A 22,206-nucleotide genomic window follows, 5' to 3' on the forward strand; every position below is an offset into this window, starting at 1 on the left:
GTTGGGATATTATAAGCATCTGCTTCATCCAACCCCTTTTCAAGCCTTGCATAAATGTCTCTGCCAAAATGTAAAAAAAAAAAAGATGTGTTTTTGTACTGTGCAGGTTTGAAATAAATACTTCAATTCAATTCAATTCAATATTGTTGAATAAAACAATAATAGTAAAATTGTAAATGAAAAAAAAAGGCAAAAATATATAATGTAATGCAAAAAACTGTAATAATAGCAATAAATAAAAAATAAAATAAGACAATAAAAATAAAAACCTAAGAAGAAAAAGGTGGGTCTTTTTTTTTTTTTTTAATCAACGTTTTTGTTATTGAACCTTTCCCTGCAAAGCTCTTTGTCCCTGCAATGACTCGGTGTGTCCTGCTAGGGGGCAGCGTTGAGCCAACAAGCGTCTGCAGAGAGCAGGCGATCTTGCCTCCAATTGTCTCAGCCCAACGTCATGGAAATAGTTACTTTGTGTCGGGGCTCGGAGGAGGAAGGCTGCACAAACAATACCGGCTCGCCTAACGGCATGGTGCGGAGCGGGAAGACGGTTGTTTTTTTTTTTGGTTTGAAAAGCACCGAGCGAAGATGCGCAGGAAACCTGCTTTGTGAGGAAGTTTGGGTAGTCTGAACTCTGAAGGAAGGAAGGAAGGAAGGAGCTGCATTCTCACCATGCAGACGCATACCACCAACACTTGGGATTATTTGCACCCAGGACCATTTCCAGGATCTGTAATGTGACCAAAGTGTGAGGATTTGCTGCACAGGATTATCCAAAACCCCTCCTACATCTGTAAAACCGGTTTTAAAACTGGCTTGGAACTGATTGAAACCTGTTTTTTATTTAGTGCATGTCTTAAAACTCAAGGGTTTTTGTGCATCAATGGGCTAGGAGTCTCTTTAGATGTGTTTTGAGCACACCCCCCAAGTCCAACCTAAAGCATTGAACTCTTCCAGACTGATGATGATGCAGCTGCACACCTGATCCATGTAACGTGAGATGAGTTGAAATATGAACTTCTAGATGTTTCCGACACAGCTGCTAGGCACCACGTGCGTGTAGGATATATTTGTTTTTGTTATTTCGTCTGAACCGGGGGAGTCGAGATGTCGGCCAAAGCCAAAGCCAAAGCCCTCTACACGTTCCAAAGTGAAAACAAAGAGGAGATCAGCATCCAGGAGAACGAGGAACTGGTCATCTTCGACGAGAACTCGGTGGATGGTTGGTTCCAGGGCGAGAACAGCCGAGGGGAGCGGGGTCTCTTCCCGGCGTCGTACGTGGAAATCATCCGCACGCGCTCCAACTCCAACGTGACGGATTGTTCCATCAGCCCGGCGGGTTCCTTGGGGAACGACTCCTACTACCTGCCGTCCACCCCCAACGTCGCCCAGCAGAGTTTCTACGACGATGACGACGACGACTGGGACGACTGGGACGACCGCTCCACGGTGGTGGACGACGCCGATCACCCCCGGGGCCCCGGCGCCAATGGCCACCCCAACCAGAGCCCGCTGTCCAACAACCCCAACGTGCACTACCGCGCCAAGCCGCCCATGGAGAGGCAAGACAGCATCTCCAGCGCCAGGAAGGGCAGCATGGTCGGCCGCAACTTGAACCGCTTCTCCAGCTTTGTGCGCTCCGGGGTGGAGGCCTTCGTGCTGGGGGACGTGCCCATGATGGCCAAGATCGCCGAGGCCTACACCATCGAGATGGCGCCCCCTGGACCCTGCTGGAAGGACAGCCCTCAGCCTTTCACCTGCTCCATCGAAGACCCCACGAAGCAGACCAAGTTTAAGGGCATCAAGACGTACATTTCTTACCGAGTGACGCCGAGCCACACCGGACACCCCGTGTACCGGCGCTACAAGCACTTTGACTGGCTCTACAACCGCCTGCTGCACAAGTTCACCGTTATCTCGGTGCCTCATCTGCCGGAGAAGCAAGCCACGGGGCGATTCGAGGAGGACTTTATCGAGAAGCGCAAGAGGCGGCTGATCCTGTGGATGAACCACATGACCAGCCACCCGGTCCTCTCCCAGTACGAAGGCTTCGAGCACTTCCTCATGTGTGCCGACGACAAGCAATGGAAGCTGGGAAAGAGGCGGGCGGAGAAGGACGAGATGGTGGGAGCGCACTTCATGCTCACCCTGCAGATCCCCAACGAGCACCAGGACCTGCAGGACGTGGAGGAGCGGGTGGACACCTTCAAGGCCTTCACCAAGAAGATGGACGACAGCGTCATGCAGCTAACTCACGTCACCTCGGAGCTGGTCCGCAAGCACCTGGGCGGCTTCAGGAAAGAGTTCCAGCGGCTCGGCAACGCCTTCCAGTCCATCAGCCAGTCCTTCACGCTAGACCCGCCGCACAGCTCCGAGGCCCTCAACAACGCCATCTCCCACACGGGGCGCACATACGAGAACATCGGGGAGCTGTTCGCCGAGCAGCCGAAGTTCGACCTCTTCCACATGCTGGACACGCTGTCGCTCTACCAAGGCCTGCTCGCCAACTTCCCCGACATTATTCATCTACAGAAAGGTAATCCCATGTTTTCAGTTTTTAAGACTACACTTGTTAGGGTTTAGCTTTTTAGTGCCTCCTTCAAATCCCGCCTTCTTGCTGACCCTCATAAACCATGACTATCCTTTTCGAATTTCACAAGTCATGTATTTGTTTGTGCAAGACAATGGTGTCCAAAACGCGTCCCAGGGACTATTTGCGGCATTTTTGTTGGCTTGAAATTTCTCACGCAGCTCATTGCCTGTGAGCCGAATCACCACAAAATTTGGTATACACCATCAGGGGACCAACAAGCACATGAGTGTCAAATTTGAGCAAGATTGGTTAAACAACATGAAAGCATTTGGACTTTGGCACTCCCCAAATTCTGACCCCTATAAGTTAGACCGCAGGAGTGTCCCGATACAACGTTCCCCCCTTTTGATATGACACCGATAGTGGAGCTTTGAGTATCGGCCGATACCAATATTTAGCTGATACGATAGTGGTTCTCTAACCACTATAGTACCACCTAAGAAAAAACTTGGCTCAAGTACCATTATAACGACCAACATTAAATTACAGTAGCGTAGTTGGCCTAAGTAATATTTTACTTAACAAGCTTATTTATTATTTTGGGCCACTGTAACATTGCACACAGTTTGAACAGTCCAAACAACCTTCCCTAGTCATGGTGCAGAAAAAAATAATTCAACCAGCTCAAAAAATCAACAAATATGGTCACACATAACACAACCTGCTCATTGAAGTTTGTGGATATTATAAAATTCAACAAATATGGTCACACATAACACAACCTGCTCATTGAAGTTTGTGGATATTATAAAAAACGTCCAATCAGCATTAAAAAAAATCCAAATTACAGCCATCTAAATCAATTACAAGGGATTATGGGAAAAAATGCTAAACAGTAGACACGTAGAAACCGTACATCACACTCTCTCCACACCTATCCATGTTTGGCGCATTTTAGCTGCTCAATATTTCTGATTGATTAAAAACTTTGATGTCGTCACAAAAGTAAACAAGAAAGGAGTTGAACTTTCACATACTCTTAATAGCCAATTATAACAATTATATTATTATTATTATTATTATGTTTTCATTATATCATAATAATATTATAATAATATGTACTCATACACACATCACACGTAAACACACATATATATATGTATATATATATATATATATATATATATATATATGTATGTATGTATGTATGTATGTATGTATGTATGTATGTATGTATGTATGTATGTATGTATGTATGTATGTATGTACACTACCGTTCAAAAGTTTGGGGTCACCCAAACAATTTTGTGGAATAGCCTTCATTTCTAAGAACAACAATAGACTGTCCAGTTTCAGATGAAAGTTCTCTTTTTCTGGCCATTTTGAGCGTTTAATTGACCCCACAAATGTGATGCTCCAGAAACTCAATCTGCTCAAAGGAAGGTCAGTTTTGTAGCTTCTGTAACGAGCTAAACGGTTTTCTGATGTGTGAACATGATTGCACAAGGGTTTTCTAATCATCAATTAGCCTTCTGAGCCAATGAGCAAACACATTGTACCATTAGAACACTGGAGTGATAGTTGCTGGAAATGGGCCTCTATACACCTATGTAGATATTGCACTAAAAACCAGACATTTGCAGCTAGAATAGTCTTTTACCACATTAGCAATGTATAGAGTGTATTTCTTTAAAGTTAAGACTAGTTTAAAGTTGTCTTCATTGAAAAGTACAGTGCTTTTCCTTAAAAAATAAGGACATTTCAATGTGACCCCAAACTTTTGAACTGTAGTGTATGTATGTGTGTATATATGTATGTGTATATGTGTATATATGTGTATATGTATATATGTGTATATATGTATATATGTGTATATCTGTATAAATGTATATATATGTATGTATATATATATGTATGTACTGTATATATGTATGTATGTATGTATATGTATATATACTGTATGTATATATGTATATTTAAATGTATACTTGTAATTTCTAGCACAGCTCAATGCAAAACACCCACTGTAACTGAAGGGTGTTTACCCGAATCAGCACAAAATTAGGTACAAACTTTCAGGGGACTGACAAGCACATGTTTGTAAAATCTGAGCAAGATTCGTCAAAAAACATGGCCGATTTCAAACAAAGCGTAACAACTAAGTGTCCACAAGTCATTAATGAATTGCTCATGATGAAGATATTTGTATTCCATGTATGCGAGCATGGTTTCCAAAGCAGTTTGACCACAGCCCATAGAGGGCGCCAGTGAGAGTTTGTGTTTACTATCTCCTTATGAATGACAGATGAGGTTGCTGCTCTTCCACCTCGTGCGCCAACCTTTCCAAATCAAGGCGGAAATTTACGAGGGTGTTTTGTCGCTCACCCCCGACGCAAACACGGCGTGCCGCTGCATTGTTTCGCTCGCACGGAAGGCCGGCGACGAAGACAGCTGTCCCTTGATTTTTATAACCCTGACACATTGCTCCAATTACAAACAGTTTGCGTAACAAAGTTGCATAAAAGTCATCTAATAGTAACAAGGTTGCTGCGTGTGCCGATATTCGGCAGCTTTTGATGTGAGCGAAGTCACGTGTCATCCTCGCCTGTTCTGTTATCCAAAACAGGCGCCCCTGACTTTACTAACAAGAAGACATTTTTAAAAGGCCAATATTGTGGGGTTTTAAATTTGATATAAAACAGCGGTGCCACAGTAGTGTATTGGAGACTTGATACAGTGTGTGTTTGTAGCTTTAATGCTACTTGCGTAATTTCCGGTTGTATTATTTGGTAAAAAAAACATTTTTATCAACTTGTTAATTTACTGTTTAGTAGGGTTGTGAATCTTTGGGCATCACACGATTCGATTCGGTTCTTGGAGGTAATGATTCGATTCAGACTTGATTCATACTTTTTAATAACATTGGGTGCCTGTTCTATGATTAACTACATTCCCCCTTAAAATAGATAGAAAGTTGTGATACATTTCTATATTACTTAAAATAATTCATATATATATGTATATATATATATGTATGTACATATATATATACATATATGTATGTATGTATGTATGTATATATATGTATGTATATATGTATATATGTATATATGTATATATTTATGTATGTATATATATGTATGTATATATGTATATAGATGTATATATTTATATGTATATATATGTATATACAGTATGTATATATATATATGTATGTATGTATGTATGTATGTATATATATATATATATACATACACACACACACACACACACATATATCTATCATTTTTTTTAAATCGATTTTTGATTTAAATCAATTGGTTTATGCCTTTAAGGCAGGCGTGTCCAGACTTTTTGACTCGGGGGCCCGCATTGGGCTGGAAAAAACCGAAAGCATGTAAAGTAACTATAGGTTGGAGTTCAAATCCCAGCCGAGTCATACCAAAGACTATAAAAATGGGACCCATAACCTCCCTGCTTGGCACTCAGCAACAAAGGGTTGGAGTTGGGGGTTACATCACCAAAATGATTCCCGGGTGCGGCGCCGCTGCTGCCCACTGCTCCCCAAGGGGATGGGACAAATGCAGAGGACAAATTTCGCCACATCTAGTGTGTGTGTGACAATCATTGGTACTTTAATCTTAGATCTTTAATCTTTAATATATATTTTTTATGGTGCTATGACGCTTTGTATAATGTCAGTGAGCAGGTAGTATTATGTGTGACCATGCCTGTTGACATTTATTTTTTTATTTTTTTTTGCACCATGACTAGGGAAGGTTGTTTGCATTGGCATTGTTCGCAAATGCCGCGCATACATCCATGCAGAGCATAATTAAAGGTCATTGACCTGAATTACTCAACGTCGTCCGCAGACTCCAAATTATTAGACTCCTAAAATGTCTGCATGGCTAAGATTCCTTATTAAAACTCATGACGTCTCGCGGGCCAAATTAAGGACGTCGGCGGACTGCCGTAGTTTGGACACCCCTGCTTTAAAGCCATCCTGCCTAATTTACAACAACAAAAACGACACAAACCTTTTTTGAAAATCAAAAGGTACAGATCAAACCACTGTATTATTGACAATAAACTGATACCATACTTGGTATCTTTATCGTTCATATTTGTGTCAATCCACTCACCTTTGTTTACATTTAAGAGCTCTTTTCCGTTAGCGGTTAGCATATCTTCCTACAGTGTGTAGTGTAGCATGTTTAGATAGTCCTCGTTTTCCAGTGATGATGATACCTTGTACGAAACGAGTTGGTTTGCCGCCATTGAGGCGAGGATTGCCGACACATTAGCCGCTAGCGTAAATGCTACATTGCTACATCAAATTTGCAGGACAGAACTAGAATGCGTTTTCAACATGCGTTATCACGATACAACCATGGTATTAAAAGCTCGATCGTTGGCTGAGTTCATATTATTTATGTCTTATATCGTCTATATCGCGCAACCCTCACTAGGGATGGGTGCCGATCACATTTGAACCGATACGCTACAGATTCCCGGTACCTGGGTTTCTCTGCTTAGGCTGCTGCCCCCGCGACCCGACCTCGGACAAGCAGAAGCAGACGGATGGTTAGATAGATAAGAAGTTACTCTAGAGCAGGCGTCCACCTGCACGTTCACCCAGTAACGGGGAACGTGCAAGTGGGATTAGACCGTCAGGTTAGTTTTATCCTACTGATGACGTGTTGTTGCAATAGTAATTAATTTTTTAAATATAAAACAATTATAATAATTATTTATTTATTTACCTTGATCTAGAGATTTAAGCGTTGAAAGTGAAAAAATTAAAAAAAGATATATGCCTTTTTTTTCAACAGTTTTATGAGTCGGGGGCCCTTTTGGATCAAAACATTTATTTATTTATTTTTTTTTTTTTAACATTTATTTATTTTCAGACAGGAGATGTCAAAAATACATCAAATGTTTTTTGTTTTTTTTAACCCCAGCAAGTAAAATAAAAATAAATAAATAAATAAATAGATTTTTTTTGTTTTTTTCTCAAAAAATAATAATGAATCAAAACCAATGTTATTAAATCATTGTACATATTTAGGCTCAAATCAAATATTCCACTTAGACTCTTTGTGTGCCATTAAAAGACAGGGCTTTCTTTCACAAAAAGTGCATAAAACATAAAAATAAAAAAAAAGAGCAAATTTTATATGGACAGATAGATCTGTAGTTGATCTATAGCACAGGTGTCAAACTCAAGGCCCAGGGGCCAGTTCTGGCCCACCACATTGTTTTATGTGGCCCGCAAAAGCCTGGAAGTAAAGTATACTACTAAAGCACTTCATCTTTTCTTACTAAATGTATTCGTTCTTTAAATTTTGACAGAAAAATTGCATGCGATGCATACAATTGCATGTTTTTTTTAAACTTGAGAACAATCTGAACATGCAAAAACATAAACACGAGGGTGTCCAAAGGCATATTGTTGGATAAAACAATAATAGTAAAATTGTAAACGAAAAATAAAAGCAAAAATATGTAATGTAATGCAAAAAACTCTAAACATCGAATACAACTCAGGTGTGTCCAAACGTCTTCTAGTAAGGGTTGTATACTGAAAAGTCGAAGTATGTAAGGGCCATTTAGATTTTTTATTTTGTAAAAAGAAAACACACCAACAAAAAGGCATTAATTATACTTTATTTAAAGAAAATATTTTGGGGTCAGCTGTGTGTTTTTTTTAATTTTTTTCCATTTTTTTTTTATTGACATCCAGCATCAGACATTCATATCCATTACATCATATTCACATAAATAATATATCTATTGTCTACCCTAAATGTCAAAATATTTATGTTTATATCCCACCCATACCACCCACCTCCGCCCCCAAAAAAGAAAGAGACAACAAAAAAAATAAGTAATATCTACAAACACATCGATTAAATAAACAGAAAAAAAATTAAAATAAATAATAATAATAATAATACATTGATAATCAGAAATAAAATAAAATATAAACATATATATATATATATATATATATATATATATATATATATATATATATATATATATATATATATATATATATATATATATATATATATATATACATATATATACATACATACATACATATAGGCATAGCTGTGTGTTTTAAGTGAAAATAGATAATTAGTTATTAGTATCAAAATGTTAGCTTTTTCTCATGACATTGTCTTTTTGCACTTTTATTTTTTTTTTTTTTACTGTATTTACCTGTGTGATAATTAATACTACACATTAGGGCTGAACGATTTCAGGAAAAAATCTGATCACGATTTTTCTGACAGAAATTGCGATTTCGATTTTGACTCACGATTTCTTTTCAAATCAAGCTTCAGTAACAGTAACAGATTTAAAACATGACAAAAAATGATATACCATGAAAACATTAAATGCTATGTAATGCAAGGATGAATACTAAAAGGTAAGAATTGCTTCAAACATGTATTTATTAAGAAACATGCATGTACATTCTCCAAAGTTCTTGACCAACAGCAGTTATTAAAACTAAAGAACTAAAACCAGTACAAAAACCTTAATTATGTTAAGATAAATAAAAAAGTTTAAGTTAAATAAAATACAAAACAATTCCAACACAAAAAGCAATGCTTAATATATAATAAGAAAAACAAAATTCAACAACTTCAATAAAGGAAAAAAAGGATCCTGACCTTATGTAAACAGTCTTATACTCAAGTAGGTAGGTCAGTCTTTTATGGCTCAAGAGAGCTAGCCTATCAACATCTATAGCAGCAATTCAAGTACTTTATTCAACCCTGGAAGAAACCTGAACAATATTTTAAAGTGAAATTGAAAAGTAATGGTAATAAAGAAAATACTATTACAAAAACAAAATGACCCAACCTCTGCCCTTCTGAAAAATATGTCAGACATTAAAATAGGTGGGTCATTCATTTACCGCTTAGCAGCACCCAAATATTGCACATCTATTCTGTTAACAATAGAACGGCTGCTCTTCTCATAAGGAGTTATACTGGCAAACGACGCTGTAATTGTGGTATGTTTGCTACAATGGGCTGAATCGCTCGGGGTTGACTTTTCACCGGACTTTTTGGTCATACATTCGTCGTGTAACTGCCGGTGGTGATTTTTCAAGTGCCGGAATAAATTAGTCGTGTTGCCTTGGGATGTGGCGACTTTGGCCCGACAAGTTTTACAAAGTACCTGTTTCTGATGCACATCTGAAGTTTCGAAACCGAAGTAGTCCCAAATGACAGACGTGCTGCTCTTCTTCTGTATTAAAACTAAATCCTCCTCCACTTCTGACCCGGCGGCAGCAGCCATTTCCTCCAGGACGTTTGTTTCTTCACCAAAGTTGTTAGTGGGCGTGTACGCGGTAGCCTCGTCAATGGCCGCCTCTGATTGGTTAGCGTGACGGCATGCCCTGCTCACAAGTAGTTTACCACTTCTGATTGGTGAGTTTGACAAGGCATGAGAGTAGCACGAGCAGGCTGCATATACACAACAGACATGTCAGCCAGGAGAGCTAAATAACGTTCGTCTAAAACCGAAGCCTTCACGATCTCAAGATTGAGACTTCTGAAATCGCAATTTCGATCTGAAAACGATAAATCGTTCAGCCCTACTACACATTGTCACCTATAACACAAAGCTGACACTAAGTTTATTTTACAAAATTCAAAATATATCAAAATGCTTCCCACATATTTTGACTTTTTATTATGCGGCCCTTGTTGGAAAAAGTTGCGACGCCTCTGTATTATTAACGTATTTTCCCAACATTTTTGTATGCTTGTCCCCCTCACTTATGATGTTGTCCTTCAATTTGTATGTGAAAAAAAAAAAAAAGGCGATCCATAGGGGATTGTGCAATAACATAATAAGGCGATTACATATTATAATTCTTATATATTCACTGTAACATGCGGGCCTCTGAGAGCAGGCAGAACTGCAATGTGGCCCTCAATTAAAACCAATTTGACACCCCTGATCTAGAGATTATGAGTGTTGAAAAGTCTTATGACTGTGACCTTTGGGGTCTCCGAGACCAAACTCGAGGAGAACCCTAAAGATTAGGGATGTCCGATAATTTTGGACTGCCGATAAATACTTTAAAATGTAATATCGGAAATTATCGGTATCGGTTTCAAAATTATCGGTATCGGTTTCAAAAAGTAAAATGTATGACTTTTTAAAACGCCGCTGTGTACATGGACGTAGGGAGAAGTACAGAGCGCCAATAAACCTTAAAGGCACTGCCTTTGCGTGCCGGCCCAATCACATAATATCTTCGGCTTTCCACACACACAAGTGAATGCAAGTCATACTTGGTCAACAGCCATACAGGTCACACTGAGGGTGACCGTATAAACAACTTTAACACTGTTACAAATATGCGCCACACTGTGAACCCACACCAAACAAGAATGACAAACACATTTCGGGAGAACATCCGCACCGTAACACAACATAAACACAACAGAACAAATACCCAGAACCCCTTAAGTGTTTCCCACACATTCATTTATTTGTGGCGGCCCGCCACGAAAGAATTACGTCCGCCACAAATTCAAAAAATTTTTTTTTATTTATTTATTTATTTATTTATTTATTTATTTTTGTCCTGTCCAGCTTCTCAGGCAAATCATATAGTTGATGTAGATCCCCACATAGGCTGTTCAGATTTACTTTACAAAAGAGAAGTGTAGCATACTTCTCTTGTTGCCTTATTTGTATTTGACCACTACTGTTTTCTGTTTATTTGTTACTGACTGTGGCAGGACACCTGTGCCTCTGTTTCACTTTATGTTGCTGGTAAATAATAGGGTTGTAGTAGTAGGCTGAAGTTAAATTATTTAGTATGCACTAATTAAAGGGGCAGAGCTTTAAGAGACATTTTAGCTTTTATATTTTATAAGATATATTTTTTGTAAGAACCACAATTAATAAATATATTTCAGTGAATAACTTATTGTTCAAATCTGTATATAAATATGTACATAAAGTGTTGTAATTATATTGTAAAATGGATTGATGAATGGATGGATGGACGTTTAAAACAGAACTGTTATTATTAATTACTAAGTATACATTTTTTGAGGCTTTTTAGAGAAAATCATATCATTGTAGTAAATTATGCAAATTACTCGATGTTGTCATGTGACCACGCCCATAGCCACGCCCCCACCGCCACAGGTATCTTGGCAGTTTATGGGAAACACTGCCTGTGTTCGAACGTCACCAACAAGCCAATTTTACTGTACTGAGGCGAAAGTTTGCATCCTTCGAAAGGAGTTTGGTGTTAAAACCTTAATCAAAAACATCATCAGCGGCCAAAATATGGACGCGAGTTCTGGTGCAGCTCTTTCCTGGGTGTGAGCGTTGTTATTCTGGAATGTTAAACGCCATGTGGAACTTGATTTCACTGGATCTCGGACAGGGACTCTTCCAGGTTACGTCCAAACATACTCATTATCCACTGCTCCCTTTTGGTTTTAATTCATAGCTTCTTTTTCTTTCCATCCTTCTTGTCCCAAAGTCCTTCACCTTGTGTGTGGAGAAAGTGCGTTGACGTACTCCACTCCAACAATGGCGATGGCGAGAGCTAATTGCATCACATTGTTCCGGAATAAGAAAGAAAAAAAAAAAGGCCTGTGAGGCTTTTGTTTGAGCAGATGTGAGCACTGGCGGCCTGTCACACTTGATCCTTTGTTGCTGATGCTGCTCCCACAATGCATTGTGTCGCCTCCTGATACATCTCAGTGCGTCATCAGTTGCATCATAACCCAGGGTTGTTGCGCGCCACGGCCACCGGGGGACGGGCCGCCGATGGTGTTAAGCCACGGAGATCTGAGACAAAAAGGAGTCGTGGGAGTTTTGATATCGTGACACAAAGGAGCGGCGGAAACCGATCCACCACCGGCGTGATTAGATCTCCTTGTTATGTAAGAAGAGCACACTGGAGACACTGACTCACCTGTGGTTAAATGCTTTAGAACACATATTAGCATATACTAGGGTTGTCCTGACACCAATATTTTGGTACCGGTACCAAAATGTATTTCCATACTTTTCTAAATAAAGGGGACCACAAAAAATGCCATTATTGGCTTTATTCTAACAAAAAATCTTATGGTACATTAAACATATGTTCCTTTTTGCAAGTTTGTCCTTAAATAAAATAGTGAACATACTAGACAACTTGTCTTTTAGTACTAATTAAACAAACAAAGGCTCCTAATTAGTCTGCTGACATATGCAGTAACATATTGTGTCATTTTCCCTTCTATTATTTTGTCAATTATAAAGGACAAGCTTCCATTTGTTGTTTAGCTCTTAGCCCTCGTTTGCGCCCCTTTTTTTGAGGATTATGATACATTTTTGATTTAAACTGGAAGATCCATTAGTCGGCATCCCAGTTAGAGCAGAAATTGTACAGTGAGTGATTGTTTTCCATTTGTTGTTTAGCTTTTAGCCCTCGTTTGCGCCACTTTTTTTGAGGATTATGATACATTTTTGATTTAAACTGGAAGATCCATTAGTCGGCATCCCAGTTAGAGCAGAAATTGTACAGTGAGTGATTGTTTTCCATTTGTTGTTTAGCTCTTAGCCCTCGTTTGCGCCACTTTTTTTTGAGGATTATGATACATTTTTGATTTAAACTGGAAGATCCATTAGTCGGCATCCCAGTTAGAGCAGACATTGTACAGTAAGTGATTGTTTTCCATTTGTTGTTTAGCTCTTAGCAATACTGCTACTTGCTGGATCTGCTTATCTCTCAACTATTAAAACTTGTTGCTCATCCTCTTTATATTCAGGCTCAATGTGGTTAGAGTGTCCGCCCTGAGATCGGTAGGTCGTGAGTTCAAACCCCGGCCGAGTCATACCAAAGACTATAAAAATGGGACCCATTACCTCCCTGTTTGGCACTCAGCATCAAGGGTTGGAATTGGGGGTTAAATTACCAAAAATGATTCCCGAGCGCGGCCACCGCTGCTGCTCACTGCTCCCCTCACCTCCCAGTGGGTGAACAAGGGGATGGGTCGAATGCAGAGGACAAATTTCACCACACCTAGTGTGTGTGTGACAATCAGCGCTACTTTATATACGTTTTTGGATCATCAATTGTCCCAAAGTTGGCTCTAATGATCAGTAGTGTTGTTGTTGAAGGAAACCGTAAAAGTTTTGATGCGTCTGTGAAATTCACACGTTGCCGTATGCTTAAAATGAGCAAAATACGTAAATATTATTTGTTATTCTAAATGTTACTACATTACATATATATTTACAGCGTGTATATAAAACCTTAATGTTTTTAGAGCGCTTTATAGGCGGAATAGAGCAAATACCATTATCTTCTTTTGTTTGCTGACTTTTGCTAGCTTCTTTTTATGATTTAGAATGCCACCGTATGCTTAAAATGAGCAAAACACGTAATTATCACATGTTATTATAAATGTTACTATGTTAAATATGTACTTAAAGCATATATATAAAACCTTAATGTTTTTAGAGCGCTTTATAGGCGGAATAGAGCAAATCCCATTATCTTCTTTGTATGCTGACTTTTGCTAGCTTTTATTTATGATTTATAATGCCACCGTATGCTTAAAATTAGCAAAATAATACGTAAATATTATTTGTTATTATAACTGTTACTATATTACATACATACTTACAGCATGTATATAAAACCTTAATGTTTTTAGAGAGATTTATAGGCGGAATAGAGCAAATACCATTAGCTTCTTTGTATGCTGACTTTTGCTAGCTTCTATTTATAATTTAGAATGCCGCCGTATGCTTAAAATGAGCAAAACACGTAATTATCACATGTTATTATAAATGTTACTATGTTAAATATGTACTTACAGCGTGTGTATAAAACCTTAATGTTTTTAGAGCGCTTTATAGGCGGAATAGAGAAAATCCCATTATCTTCTTTGTTTGCTGACTTTTGATAGCTTTTGTTTATGATTTAGAATGCCACCATATGCTTAAAATGAGCAAAACACGTAATTATCACATGTAATTATAAATGTTACTATGTTAAATATGTACTTAGAGTGTATATAAAACCTTAATGTTTTTAGAGCGCTTTATAGGCGGAATATAGCAAATCCCATTATCGTCTTTGTTTGCTGACTGTTTCTAGCTTCTATTTATTATTTAGAATGCAGCCGTATGCTTAAAATGAGCAAAATATGTAATTATCACATGTTATTATAAATGTTACTATGTTAAATATGTACTTACAGCGTGTATATAAAACCTTAATGTTTTTAGAGCGCTTTATAGGCGGAATAGAGCAAATCCCATTATCTTCTTTGTTTGCTGACTTTTGATAGCTTTTATTTATGATTTAGAATGCTGCCGTATGCTTAAAATTAGCAAAATACGTAAATATTATTTGTTATTATAAATGTTACGATATTACATTTATACTTACAGCGTGTATATAAAACCTTAATGTTTTTAGAGCGCTTTATAGGCGGAATAGAGCAAATCCCATTATCTTCTTTGTTTGCTGACTTTTGATAGCTTTTATTTATGATTTAGAATGCCACCATATGCTTAAAATGAGCAAAACATGTAAATACCACATGTTATTATAAATGTTACTATGTTAAATATGTACTTAGAGTGTATATAAAACCTTAATGTTTTTAGAGCGCTTTATAGGCAGAATAGAGCAAATCCCATTATCTTCTTTGTTTGCTGACTTTTGATAGCTTTTGTTTATGATTTAGAATGCCACCATATGCTTAAAATGAGCAAAACACGTAATTATCACATGTTATTATAAATGTTACTATGTTAAATATGTACTTAGAGTGTATATAAAACCTTAATGTTTTTAGAGCGCTTTATAGGCGCAATATAGCAAATCCCATTATCGTCTTTGTTTGCTGACTGTTTCTAGCTTCTATTTATGATTTAGAATGCAGCCGTATGCTTAAAATGAGCAAAATATGTAATTATCACATGTTATTATAAATGTTACTATGTTAAATATGTACTTACAGCGTGTATATAAAACCTTAATGTTTTTAGAGCGCTTTATAGGCGGAATAGAGCAAATCCCATTATCTTCTTTGTTTGCTGACTTATGATAGCTTTTATTTATGATTTAGAATGCTGCCGTATGCTTAAAATTAGCAAAATACGTAAATATTATCTGTTATTATAAATGTTACGATATTACATTTATACTTACAGCGTGTATATAAAACCTTAATGTTTTAGAGCATTTTATAGGCGGAATAGAGCAAATCCCATTATCTTCTTTGTTTGCTGACTTTTGATAGCTTTTATTTATGATTTAGAATGCCACCGTATGCTTAAAATGAGCAAAACACGTAATTATCACGTTATTATAAATGTTACTATGTTAAATATGTACTTACAGCGTGTATATAAAACCTTAATGTTTTTAGAGCGCTTTATAGGCGGAATAGAGCAAATACCATTATCTTCTTTGTTTGCTGACTTTTGATAGCTTTTATTTATAATTTAGAATACCGCTGTATGCTTAAAATGAGCAAAATACGTAATTATCACATGTTATTATAAATGTTACTATGTTAAATATGCACTTACAGCGTGTATATAAAACACTGATGGAGCTTTTTGGATGCTTCTTAGAGCGCTTTATAGGCGGAAGAGAGCGACTTTCATTGGCTTCATTGTTAGCTGACTTTTGCTAATGGTTATTTACGATTTAGAATGCATAAATAAAAGTGCAGTTCCCCTTTAAGGTAACAGAGTTGTCTCTAAAGTGTAATAATGCAATTGTCTTAAAGTGTACAGTAAAATTAGGCCCGGAACCGTTGAGTCCGGCATTCTTCACTGGAAACGTTCTGCTTTCTTTGCCAAAAACACAAGACCGCCGAGTGGGCGGTCACGACTCACACTCAGTTCCTGTCATTACTGGAAGTATCCACGACAACCGCAGTGTTTCCCGAACTAAAGCATCCGCAGAACAAATAGTGGACCAACCCCAGACCTCTCCTTCTATCCCTAATTGTCAGAGAAGGCCACACACTTGGAGTTGTTCGCTCTAAAGCCTAGAAACCGCCGGCGACCGTCTTCTGACTGCTGATAGCGATGGTGATGCACGCCAGAGCGTTCCGGAACGCCGCTAGCTCCCCCCCCCCCCGGGGCGCCTGCAGCAGGCCCGTTTAATCCGGACTGGAGGTTACTTGTCCACGTGAAAATTAAACACATGCAGACTCGGTCAGTCTGAGGAAGAATGTGTTTCATGGTGGACTTTGGACTAATATGGTATTAAGGTTTGGTATTGTGTCTGAAAGAGACTTAACTGTCAAAACTAGAGATGTCCGATAATGGCTTTTTTACCGATATCCGATATTCCGATATTGTCCAACTCTTAATTACCGAGTCCGATATCAACCGATACCGATATATACAGTCGGGGAATTAACACATTATTATGCCTAATTTTGTTGTGATGCCCCGCTGGATGCATTAAACAATGTAACAAGGTTTTCCAAAATAAATCAACTCAAGTTATGGAAAAATGTGCCAACTTGGCACTGCCATATTTATTATTGAAGTCACAAAGTGCATTCTTTTTTTTAAACATGCCTCAAAACAGCAGCTTGGAATTTGGGACATGTTCTCCCTCAGAGAGCATGAGGAGGTTGAGGTGGGCGGGGTTGGGGGGGTTGAGGTGGGGGTAGGGAGTAGCAGGGCGTGTATATTGTAGCGTCCCGGAAAAGTTAGTGCTGCAAGGGGTTGTGGGTATTTGTTCTGTTGTCTTACGGTGCGGATGTTCTCCCGAATTGTGTTTGTCATTCTTGTTTGGTGTGGGTTCACAGTGTGGCGCATATTTGTAACAGTGTTAAAGTTGTTTATACGTCCACCCTCAGTGTGACCTGTATGGCTGTTGAAATAGTGTGCCTTGCATTCACTTGTGTGTGTGAAAAGCCGTAGATATTATGTGACTGGGCCATAATAAGGTTTATTGGCACGCTGTACTTCTCCCTACGTCCGTGTAAACAGCAGCGTTTTAAAAAGTCATACATTTTACTTTTTGAAACCGATACCGATAATTTCCGATATCAAATTTTAAAGCATTTCAGAATCAGAATCAGAATCAGAATACCTTTATTGTCATTGTATGTAAACAACGAAATTGGACAGCAATCCAGCTCAGTGCTTTTAAAACAAACCTACATAAAATAGTCTTAAGACAACAACAATAATAAAACAATTTACAATTTTGAAAATATAATAAAATGTTAAAAAAAACATATTGCACAGTCGATCTTTATCAGAGGTAAGCAAGTAATAAAGTGGTGAGTGTTCATTTATCGGCCGATAATATCGGCAGTCCGATATTATCGGACATCCCTAAACACAATGTAAGACAAACAACTGCAGTAGTTTTATGAAGTTGGTCAAACACACCATCAGCAGCGTCTCCATATTTTCATGGGTAAACGTCAGCCGTTCTTACGGTATTCAAACGCCTCGGCTGGCGTTATCGTCTCACTCTGCTTCAGTATGGTACAGACTAGCAGTGAGATACATGCCTTGTTTTTGATGATTTTTTATTTAATTCAATGATCATCACAATAATCACAGCACTGTCCTTCTCAATCACTCTTTTCCTCCCCCTGGTTGGAAAATGGACAAAAGTCATGTCTTCCTAGCTATAAGCTAATGGTAGCGAGTCAGACACCATACGGGCAGGCCTGGGCCCATGATAATAAATAGTTTAATGGAACGGTAAATTAAAATTAACTTGTTAACTTAGCTGGCATCAATAAATAGTTTTCTTTGTCGCTAGTTGCTATTCGCTATTTGCTAGTCGCTATTCGCTACCAGCTAGTCACTACTCGTTATTCGCTACTCGTTAGTCGCTACTCGGTATGCGCTATTCGCTGCTCGCTAACAGCTTGTCACCCCTTGCTACTTGCTATTTGCTGGTGCTCCTTGCTATTCGCTACCCGCTAGTGAGTAGCATTGCAAAGTAAAACCCAAAGATGTGATCACAAACCCAAACGTTCCAATATTGTGAATATTTCGGTTTCAAACCTTGCTAGTCCCTACTCGCTAGTCGCTATTTGCTACCAGCTAGTTGCTAACTAGCTCGTTGCTCCACGCTACTCGTTAGTCGCTATTCGCTGCTCGCTAGCAGCTCGTCACTCCTTGCTACATGCTAGTCCCTACTCGCTAGTCCCTCCTCGCTACTTGCTAGTGAGTATTATCGCAAAGCCAAATTAATATTATGAATATTTCGGTTTCAAACCGTACTATCCCTAATTGAGAGTCATTTTTATTTGTATTATGTTTACTTATTGAGGATCATTAAGTTCTTCACCTTCCAATCACAATGGTTCAAAAACACTACAGTAATTAGAAATAAAAGTTTTATCGCGTTTAACAAGGGTTACTTGCATTATTATTATACATTATGCTTAATTTGATGTCAAAACAATTCTGATAATATCGGCAGAAATGTGTGGGATAACATGTCAACCAGCAAAACTTACTTACGGGGTTCATTTTGACATTTGCAACGCCAACTAGTGGTTGGGAGGCTCGTAACTCTAATTTTTACTGAAGCTTTGATAACAAAAACCTTCTAAGATGGAGCACTTTTACCCAGAAGTACCAATGTACATCACTTCTGATTTCCCGGTCTAGTCTGTGTCCGTCTCTCTGATGGTCCATGGTGTCTTCGTCCACACCAAATAGTCCGGAACCAGAACTAAGGTCTGTTACTTTTATCATCGTCTGCTTGGTTTATTCCACTGTGGTGACTATTCACAGCGCAATGTCCCCCCTTCCCCCAAGTGCTGTTTGCTTTCTCGTAAATCTCCCACCATACCAGTCCCTCGTCTTCACACGAACTGTCCGTGCGTCCGCACGCTGCAACATTGCTGCGCACGCCGCTGCTGAGTCACCCCGGCGGCGACATATGTCTGTTGGATCTCCTGTTTGTCTTGTCTCCGTGCCGTGCGCAATGTTTGTAGTGGTCCGTGCTTGTATGCTATTGTGCAGCTCTCCATGTTTACATTTTGTAAAAGGACTACAATAACTCACTAAAACATAAGAAAAGACCGACATTTCGATGTTACTGTTATGGTTTAGCTGGGGAAGATGACGGCTCAGACACCAGGGGGCGATGTAGCTCTATAGATGTATTATATATATTCACCATATATATATATATACAATAATCAAACAATATCATATAAACTAAGTAAATGGAGTGTGAACTAGATCCAATAGTGTATGTGGTGTGTTGCTATGTGTGTGATTAGCTGAGGTGTGTGTTACCAAATGTTGTCGAGAACGAATGAACACGGAAGTCCGTGGGGCAGGCAGATGATCCAGGGCAGGAGAGAAGAGGCAAGATCCGTCGAGAATCCAAAAGGGCAGTCACAAAAAGGTGACGAGACGCACAGCTCGCCAACACAGGAACAAGGGCCGACGCTGGAAGGACAAGGAAGAACAATGAAACACAGGGGGAACACGGAGAGAGAGAGAGAGCATAAATATTCGATGATTGCTGACTGAACGCCAACAGAAGACTTTATTCCGGCCCAGCATGCCAGCTTGTGCAGGCTTATGAAAGCAGCTTGATGATCACAGGCAGGTGCGCTGATTGCCGGTGAATGATTGCAGCTGGCGGCTGCTGCAGGGCGGAGACGCGCACGACGCGTTCCTGGATGTGTGCGGCCGTGGGCGTGTCCCGAGGAGAGACATTTAGAGCGCAAGGATGAGGGCGCGTTCTAATGCGCCCTGGCTGTGACAGTTACCATATTATGAACAGTATGTCTAGCTTGTATGCTATTGTTTGCTTAGCTGTTGTGTAGCTGCCAGCTCTCCATGTTTACCTTTTGTAAATGACTAAAATAACTCAGCAAAACATAAAAGACCGACCTTTCGATGTTACCATATTGTGAACAGTATGTCGAGCTTGTATGCTATTGTTTGCTTAGCTGTTGTGTAGCTGCCAGCTCTCCATGTTTACCTTTTGTAAATGACTAAAATAACTCAGCAAAACATAAAAGACCGACCTTTCGATGTTACCATATTATGAACAGTATGTCGAGCTTGTATGCTATTGTTTGCTTAGCTGTTGTGTAGCTGCCAGCTCTCCATGTTTACCTTTTGTAAATGACTAAAATAACTCAGCAAAACATAAAAGACAGACCTTTCGATGTTACCATATAATGAACAGTATGTCTAGCTTGTATGCTATTGTTTGCTTAGCTGTTGTGTAGCTGCCAGCTCTCCATGTTTACCTTTTGTAAATGACTAAAATAACTCAGTAAAACATAAAAGACCGACCTTTCGATGTTACCATATTATGAACAGCATGTCTAGCTTGTATGCTATTGTGTGCTTAGCTGTTGTGTAGCTGCCAGCTCTCCATGTTTACCTTTTGTAAATGACTAAAATAACTCAGTAAAACATAAAAGACCGACCTTTCGATTTTACCATATTATGAACAGTATGTTTAGCTTGTATGCTATTGTGTGCTTAGCTGTTGTGTAGCTGCCAGCTCTCCATGTTTACCTTTTGTAAATGACTAACATAACTCACTAAAATAGAAGAAAAGACCGACCTTTCGATGTTACCATATTATGAACAGTATGTCGAGCTTGTATGCTATTGTTTGCTTAGCTGTTGTGTAGCTGCCAGCTCTCCATGTTTACCTTTTGTAAATGACTAAAATAACTCAGCAAAACATAAAAGACCGACCTTTCGATGTTACCATATTGTGAACAGTATGTCGAGCTTGTATGCTATTGTTTGCTTAGCTGTTGTGTAGCTGCCAGCTCTCCATCTTTACCTTTTGTAAATGACTAAAATAACTCAGCAAAACATAAAATACCGACCTTTCGATGTTACCATATAATGAACAGTATGTCTAGCTTGTATGCTATTGTTTGCTTAGCTGTTGTGTAGCTGCCAGCTCTCCATGTTTACCTTTTGTAAATGACTAAAATAACTCAGTAAAACATAAAAGAACGACCTTTCGATGTTACCATATTATGAACAGCATGTCTAGCTTGTATGCTATTGTGTGCTTAGCTGTTGTGTAGCTGCCAGCTCTCCATGTTTACCTTTTGTAAATGACTGACTAAAATAACTCACTAAAATAGAAGAAAAGACAGACCTTTCGATGTTACCATATTATGAACAGCATGTCTAGCTTGTATGCTATTGTGTGCTTAGCTGTTGTGTAGCTGCCAGCTCTCCTTGTTTAGCTTTTGTAAATGACTAAAATAACTCAGTAAAACATGAAAGACCGACCTTTCGATGTTACCATATTATGAACAGTATGTCTAGCTTGTATGCTATTGTGTGCTTAGCTGTTGTGTAGCTGCCAGCTCTCCATGTTTACCTTTTGTAAATGACTAAAATAACTCAGTAAAACATAAAAGACCGACCTTTCGATTTTACCATATTATGAACAGTATGTTTAGCTTGTATGCTATTGTGTGCTTAGCTGTTGTGTAGCTGCCAGCTCTCCATGTTTACCTTTTGTAAATGACTAACATAACTCACTAAAATAGAAAAAAAGACCGACCTTTCGATGTTACCATATTATGAACAGCATGTCTAGCTTGTATGCTATTGTTTGCTTAGCTGTTGTGTAGCTGCCAGCTCTCCATGTTTACCTTTTGTAAATGACT

General features: G+C 38.8%; 1 protein-coding gene across 1 annotated transcript in view; it reads left to right on the forward strand.

Moving 5' to 3' along the window:
• The first annotated feature begins 392 nt into the window (after positions 1–392).
• Positions 393–22,206, forward strand: part of snx33 (sorting nexin 33) — a 55,804-nt gene continuing 33,990 nt past the window's right edge. The window contains exon 1 of the mRNA XM_062042730.1: positions 393–2,530. Within this exon, the coding sequence (XP_061898714.1) occupies positions 1,102–2,530 (1,429 nt within the window). The 5' untranslated portion in view covers positions 393–1,101. The remainder of the gene's footprint in view (positions 2,531–22,206) is intronic.

This window comes from Entelurus aequoreus, linkage group LG03 (assembly GCF_033978785.1).
Source record: "Entelurus aequoreus isolate RoL-2023_Sb linkage group LG03, RoL_Eaeq_v1.1, whole genome shotgun sequence".
Classification (NCBI taxonomy): domain Eukaryota; kingdom Metazoa; phylum Chordata; class Actinopteri; order Syngnathiformes; family Syngnathidae; genus Entelurus; species Entelurus aequoreus.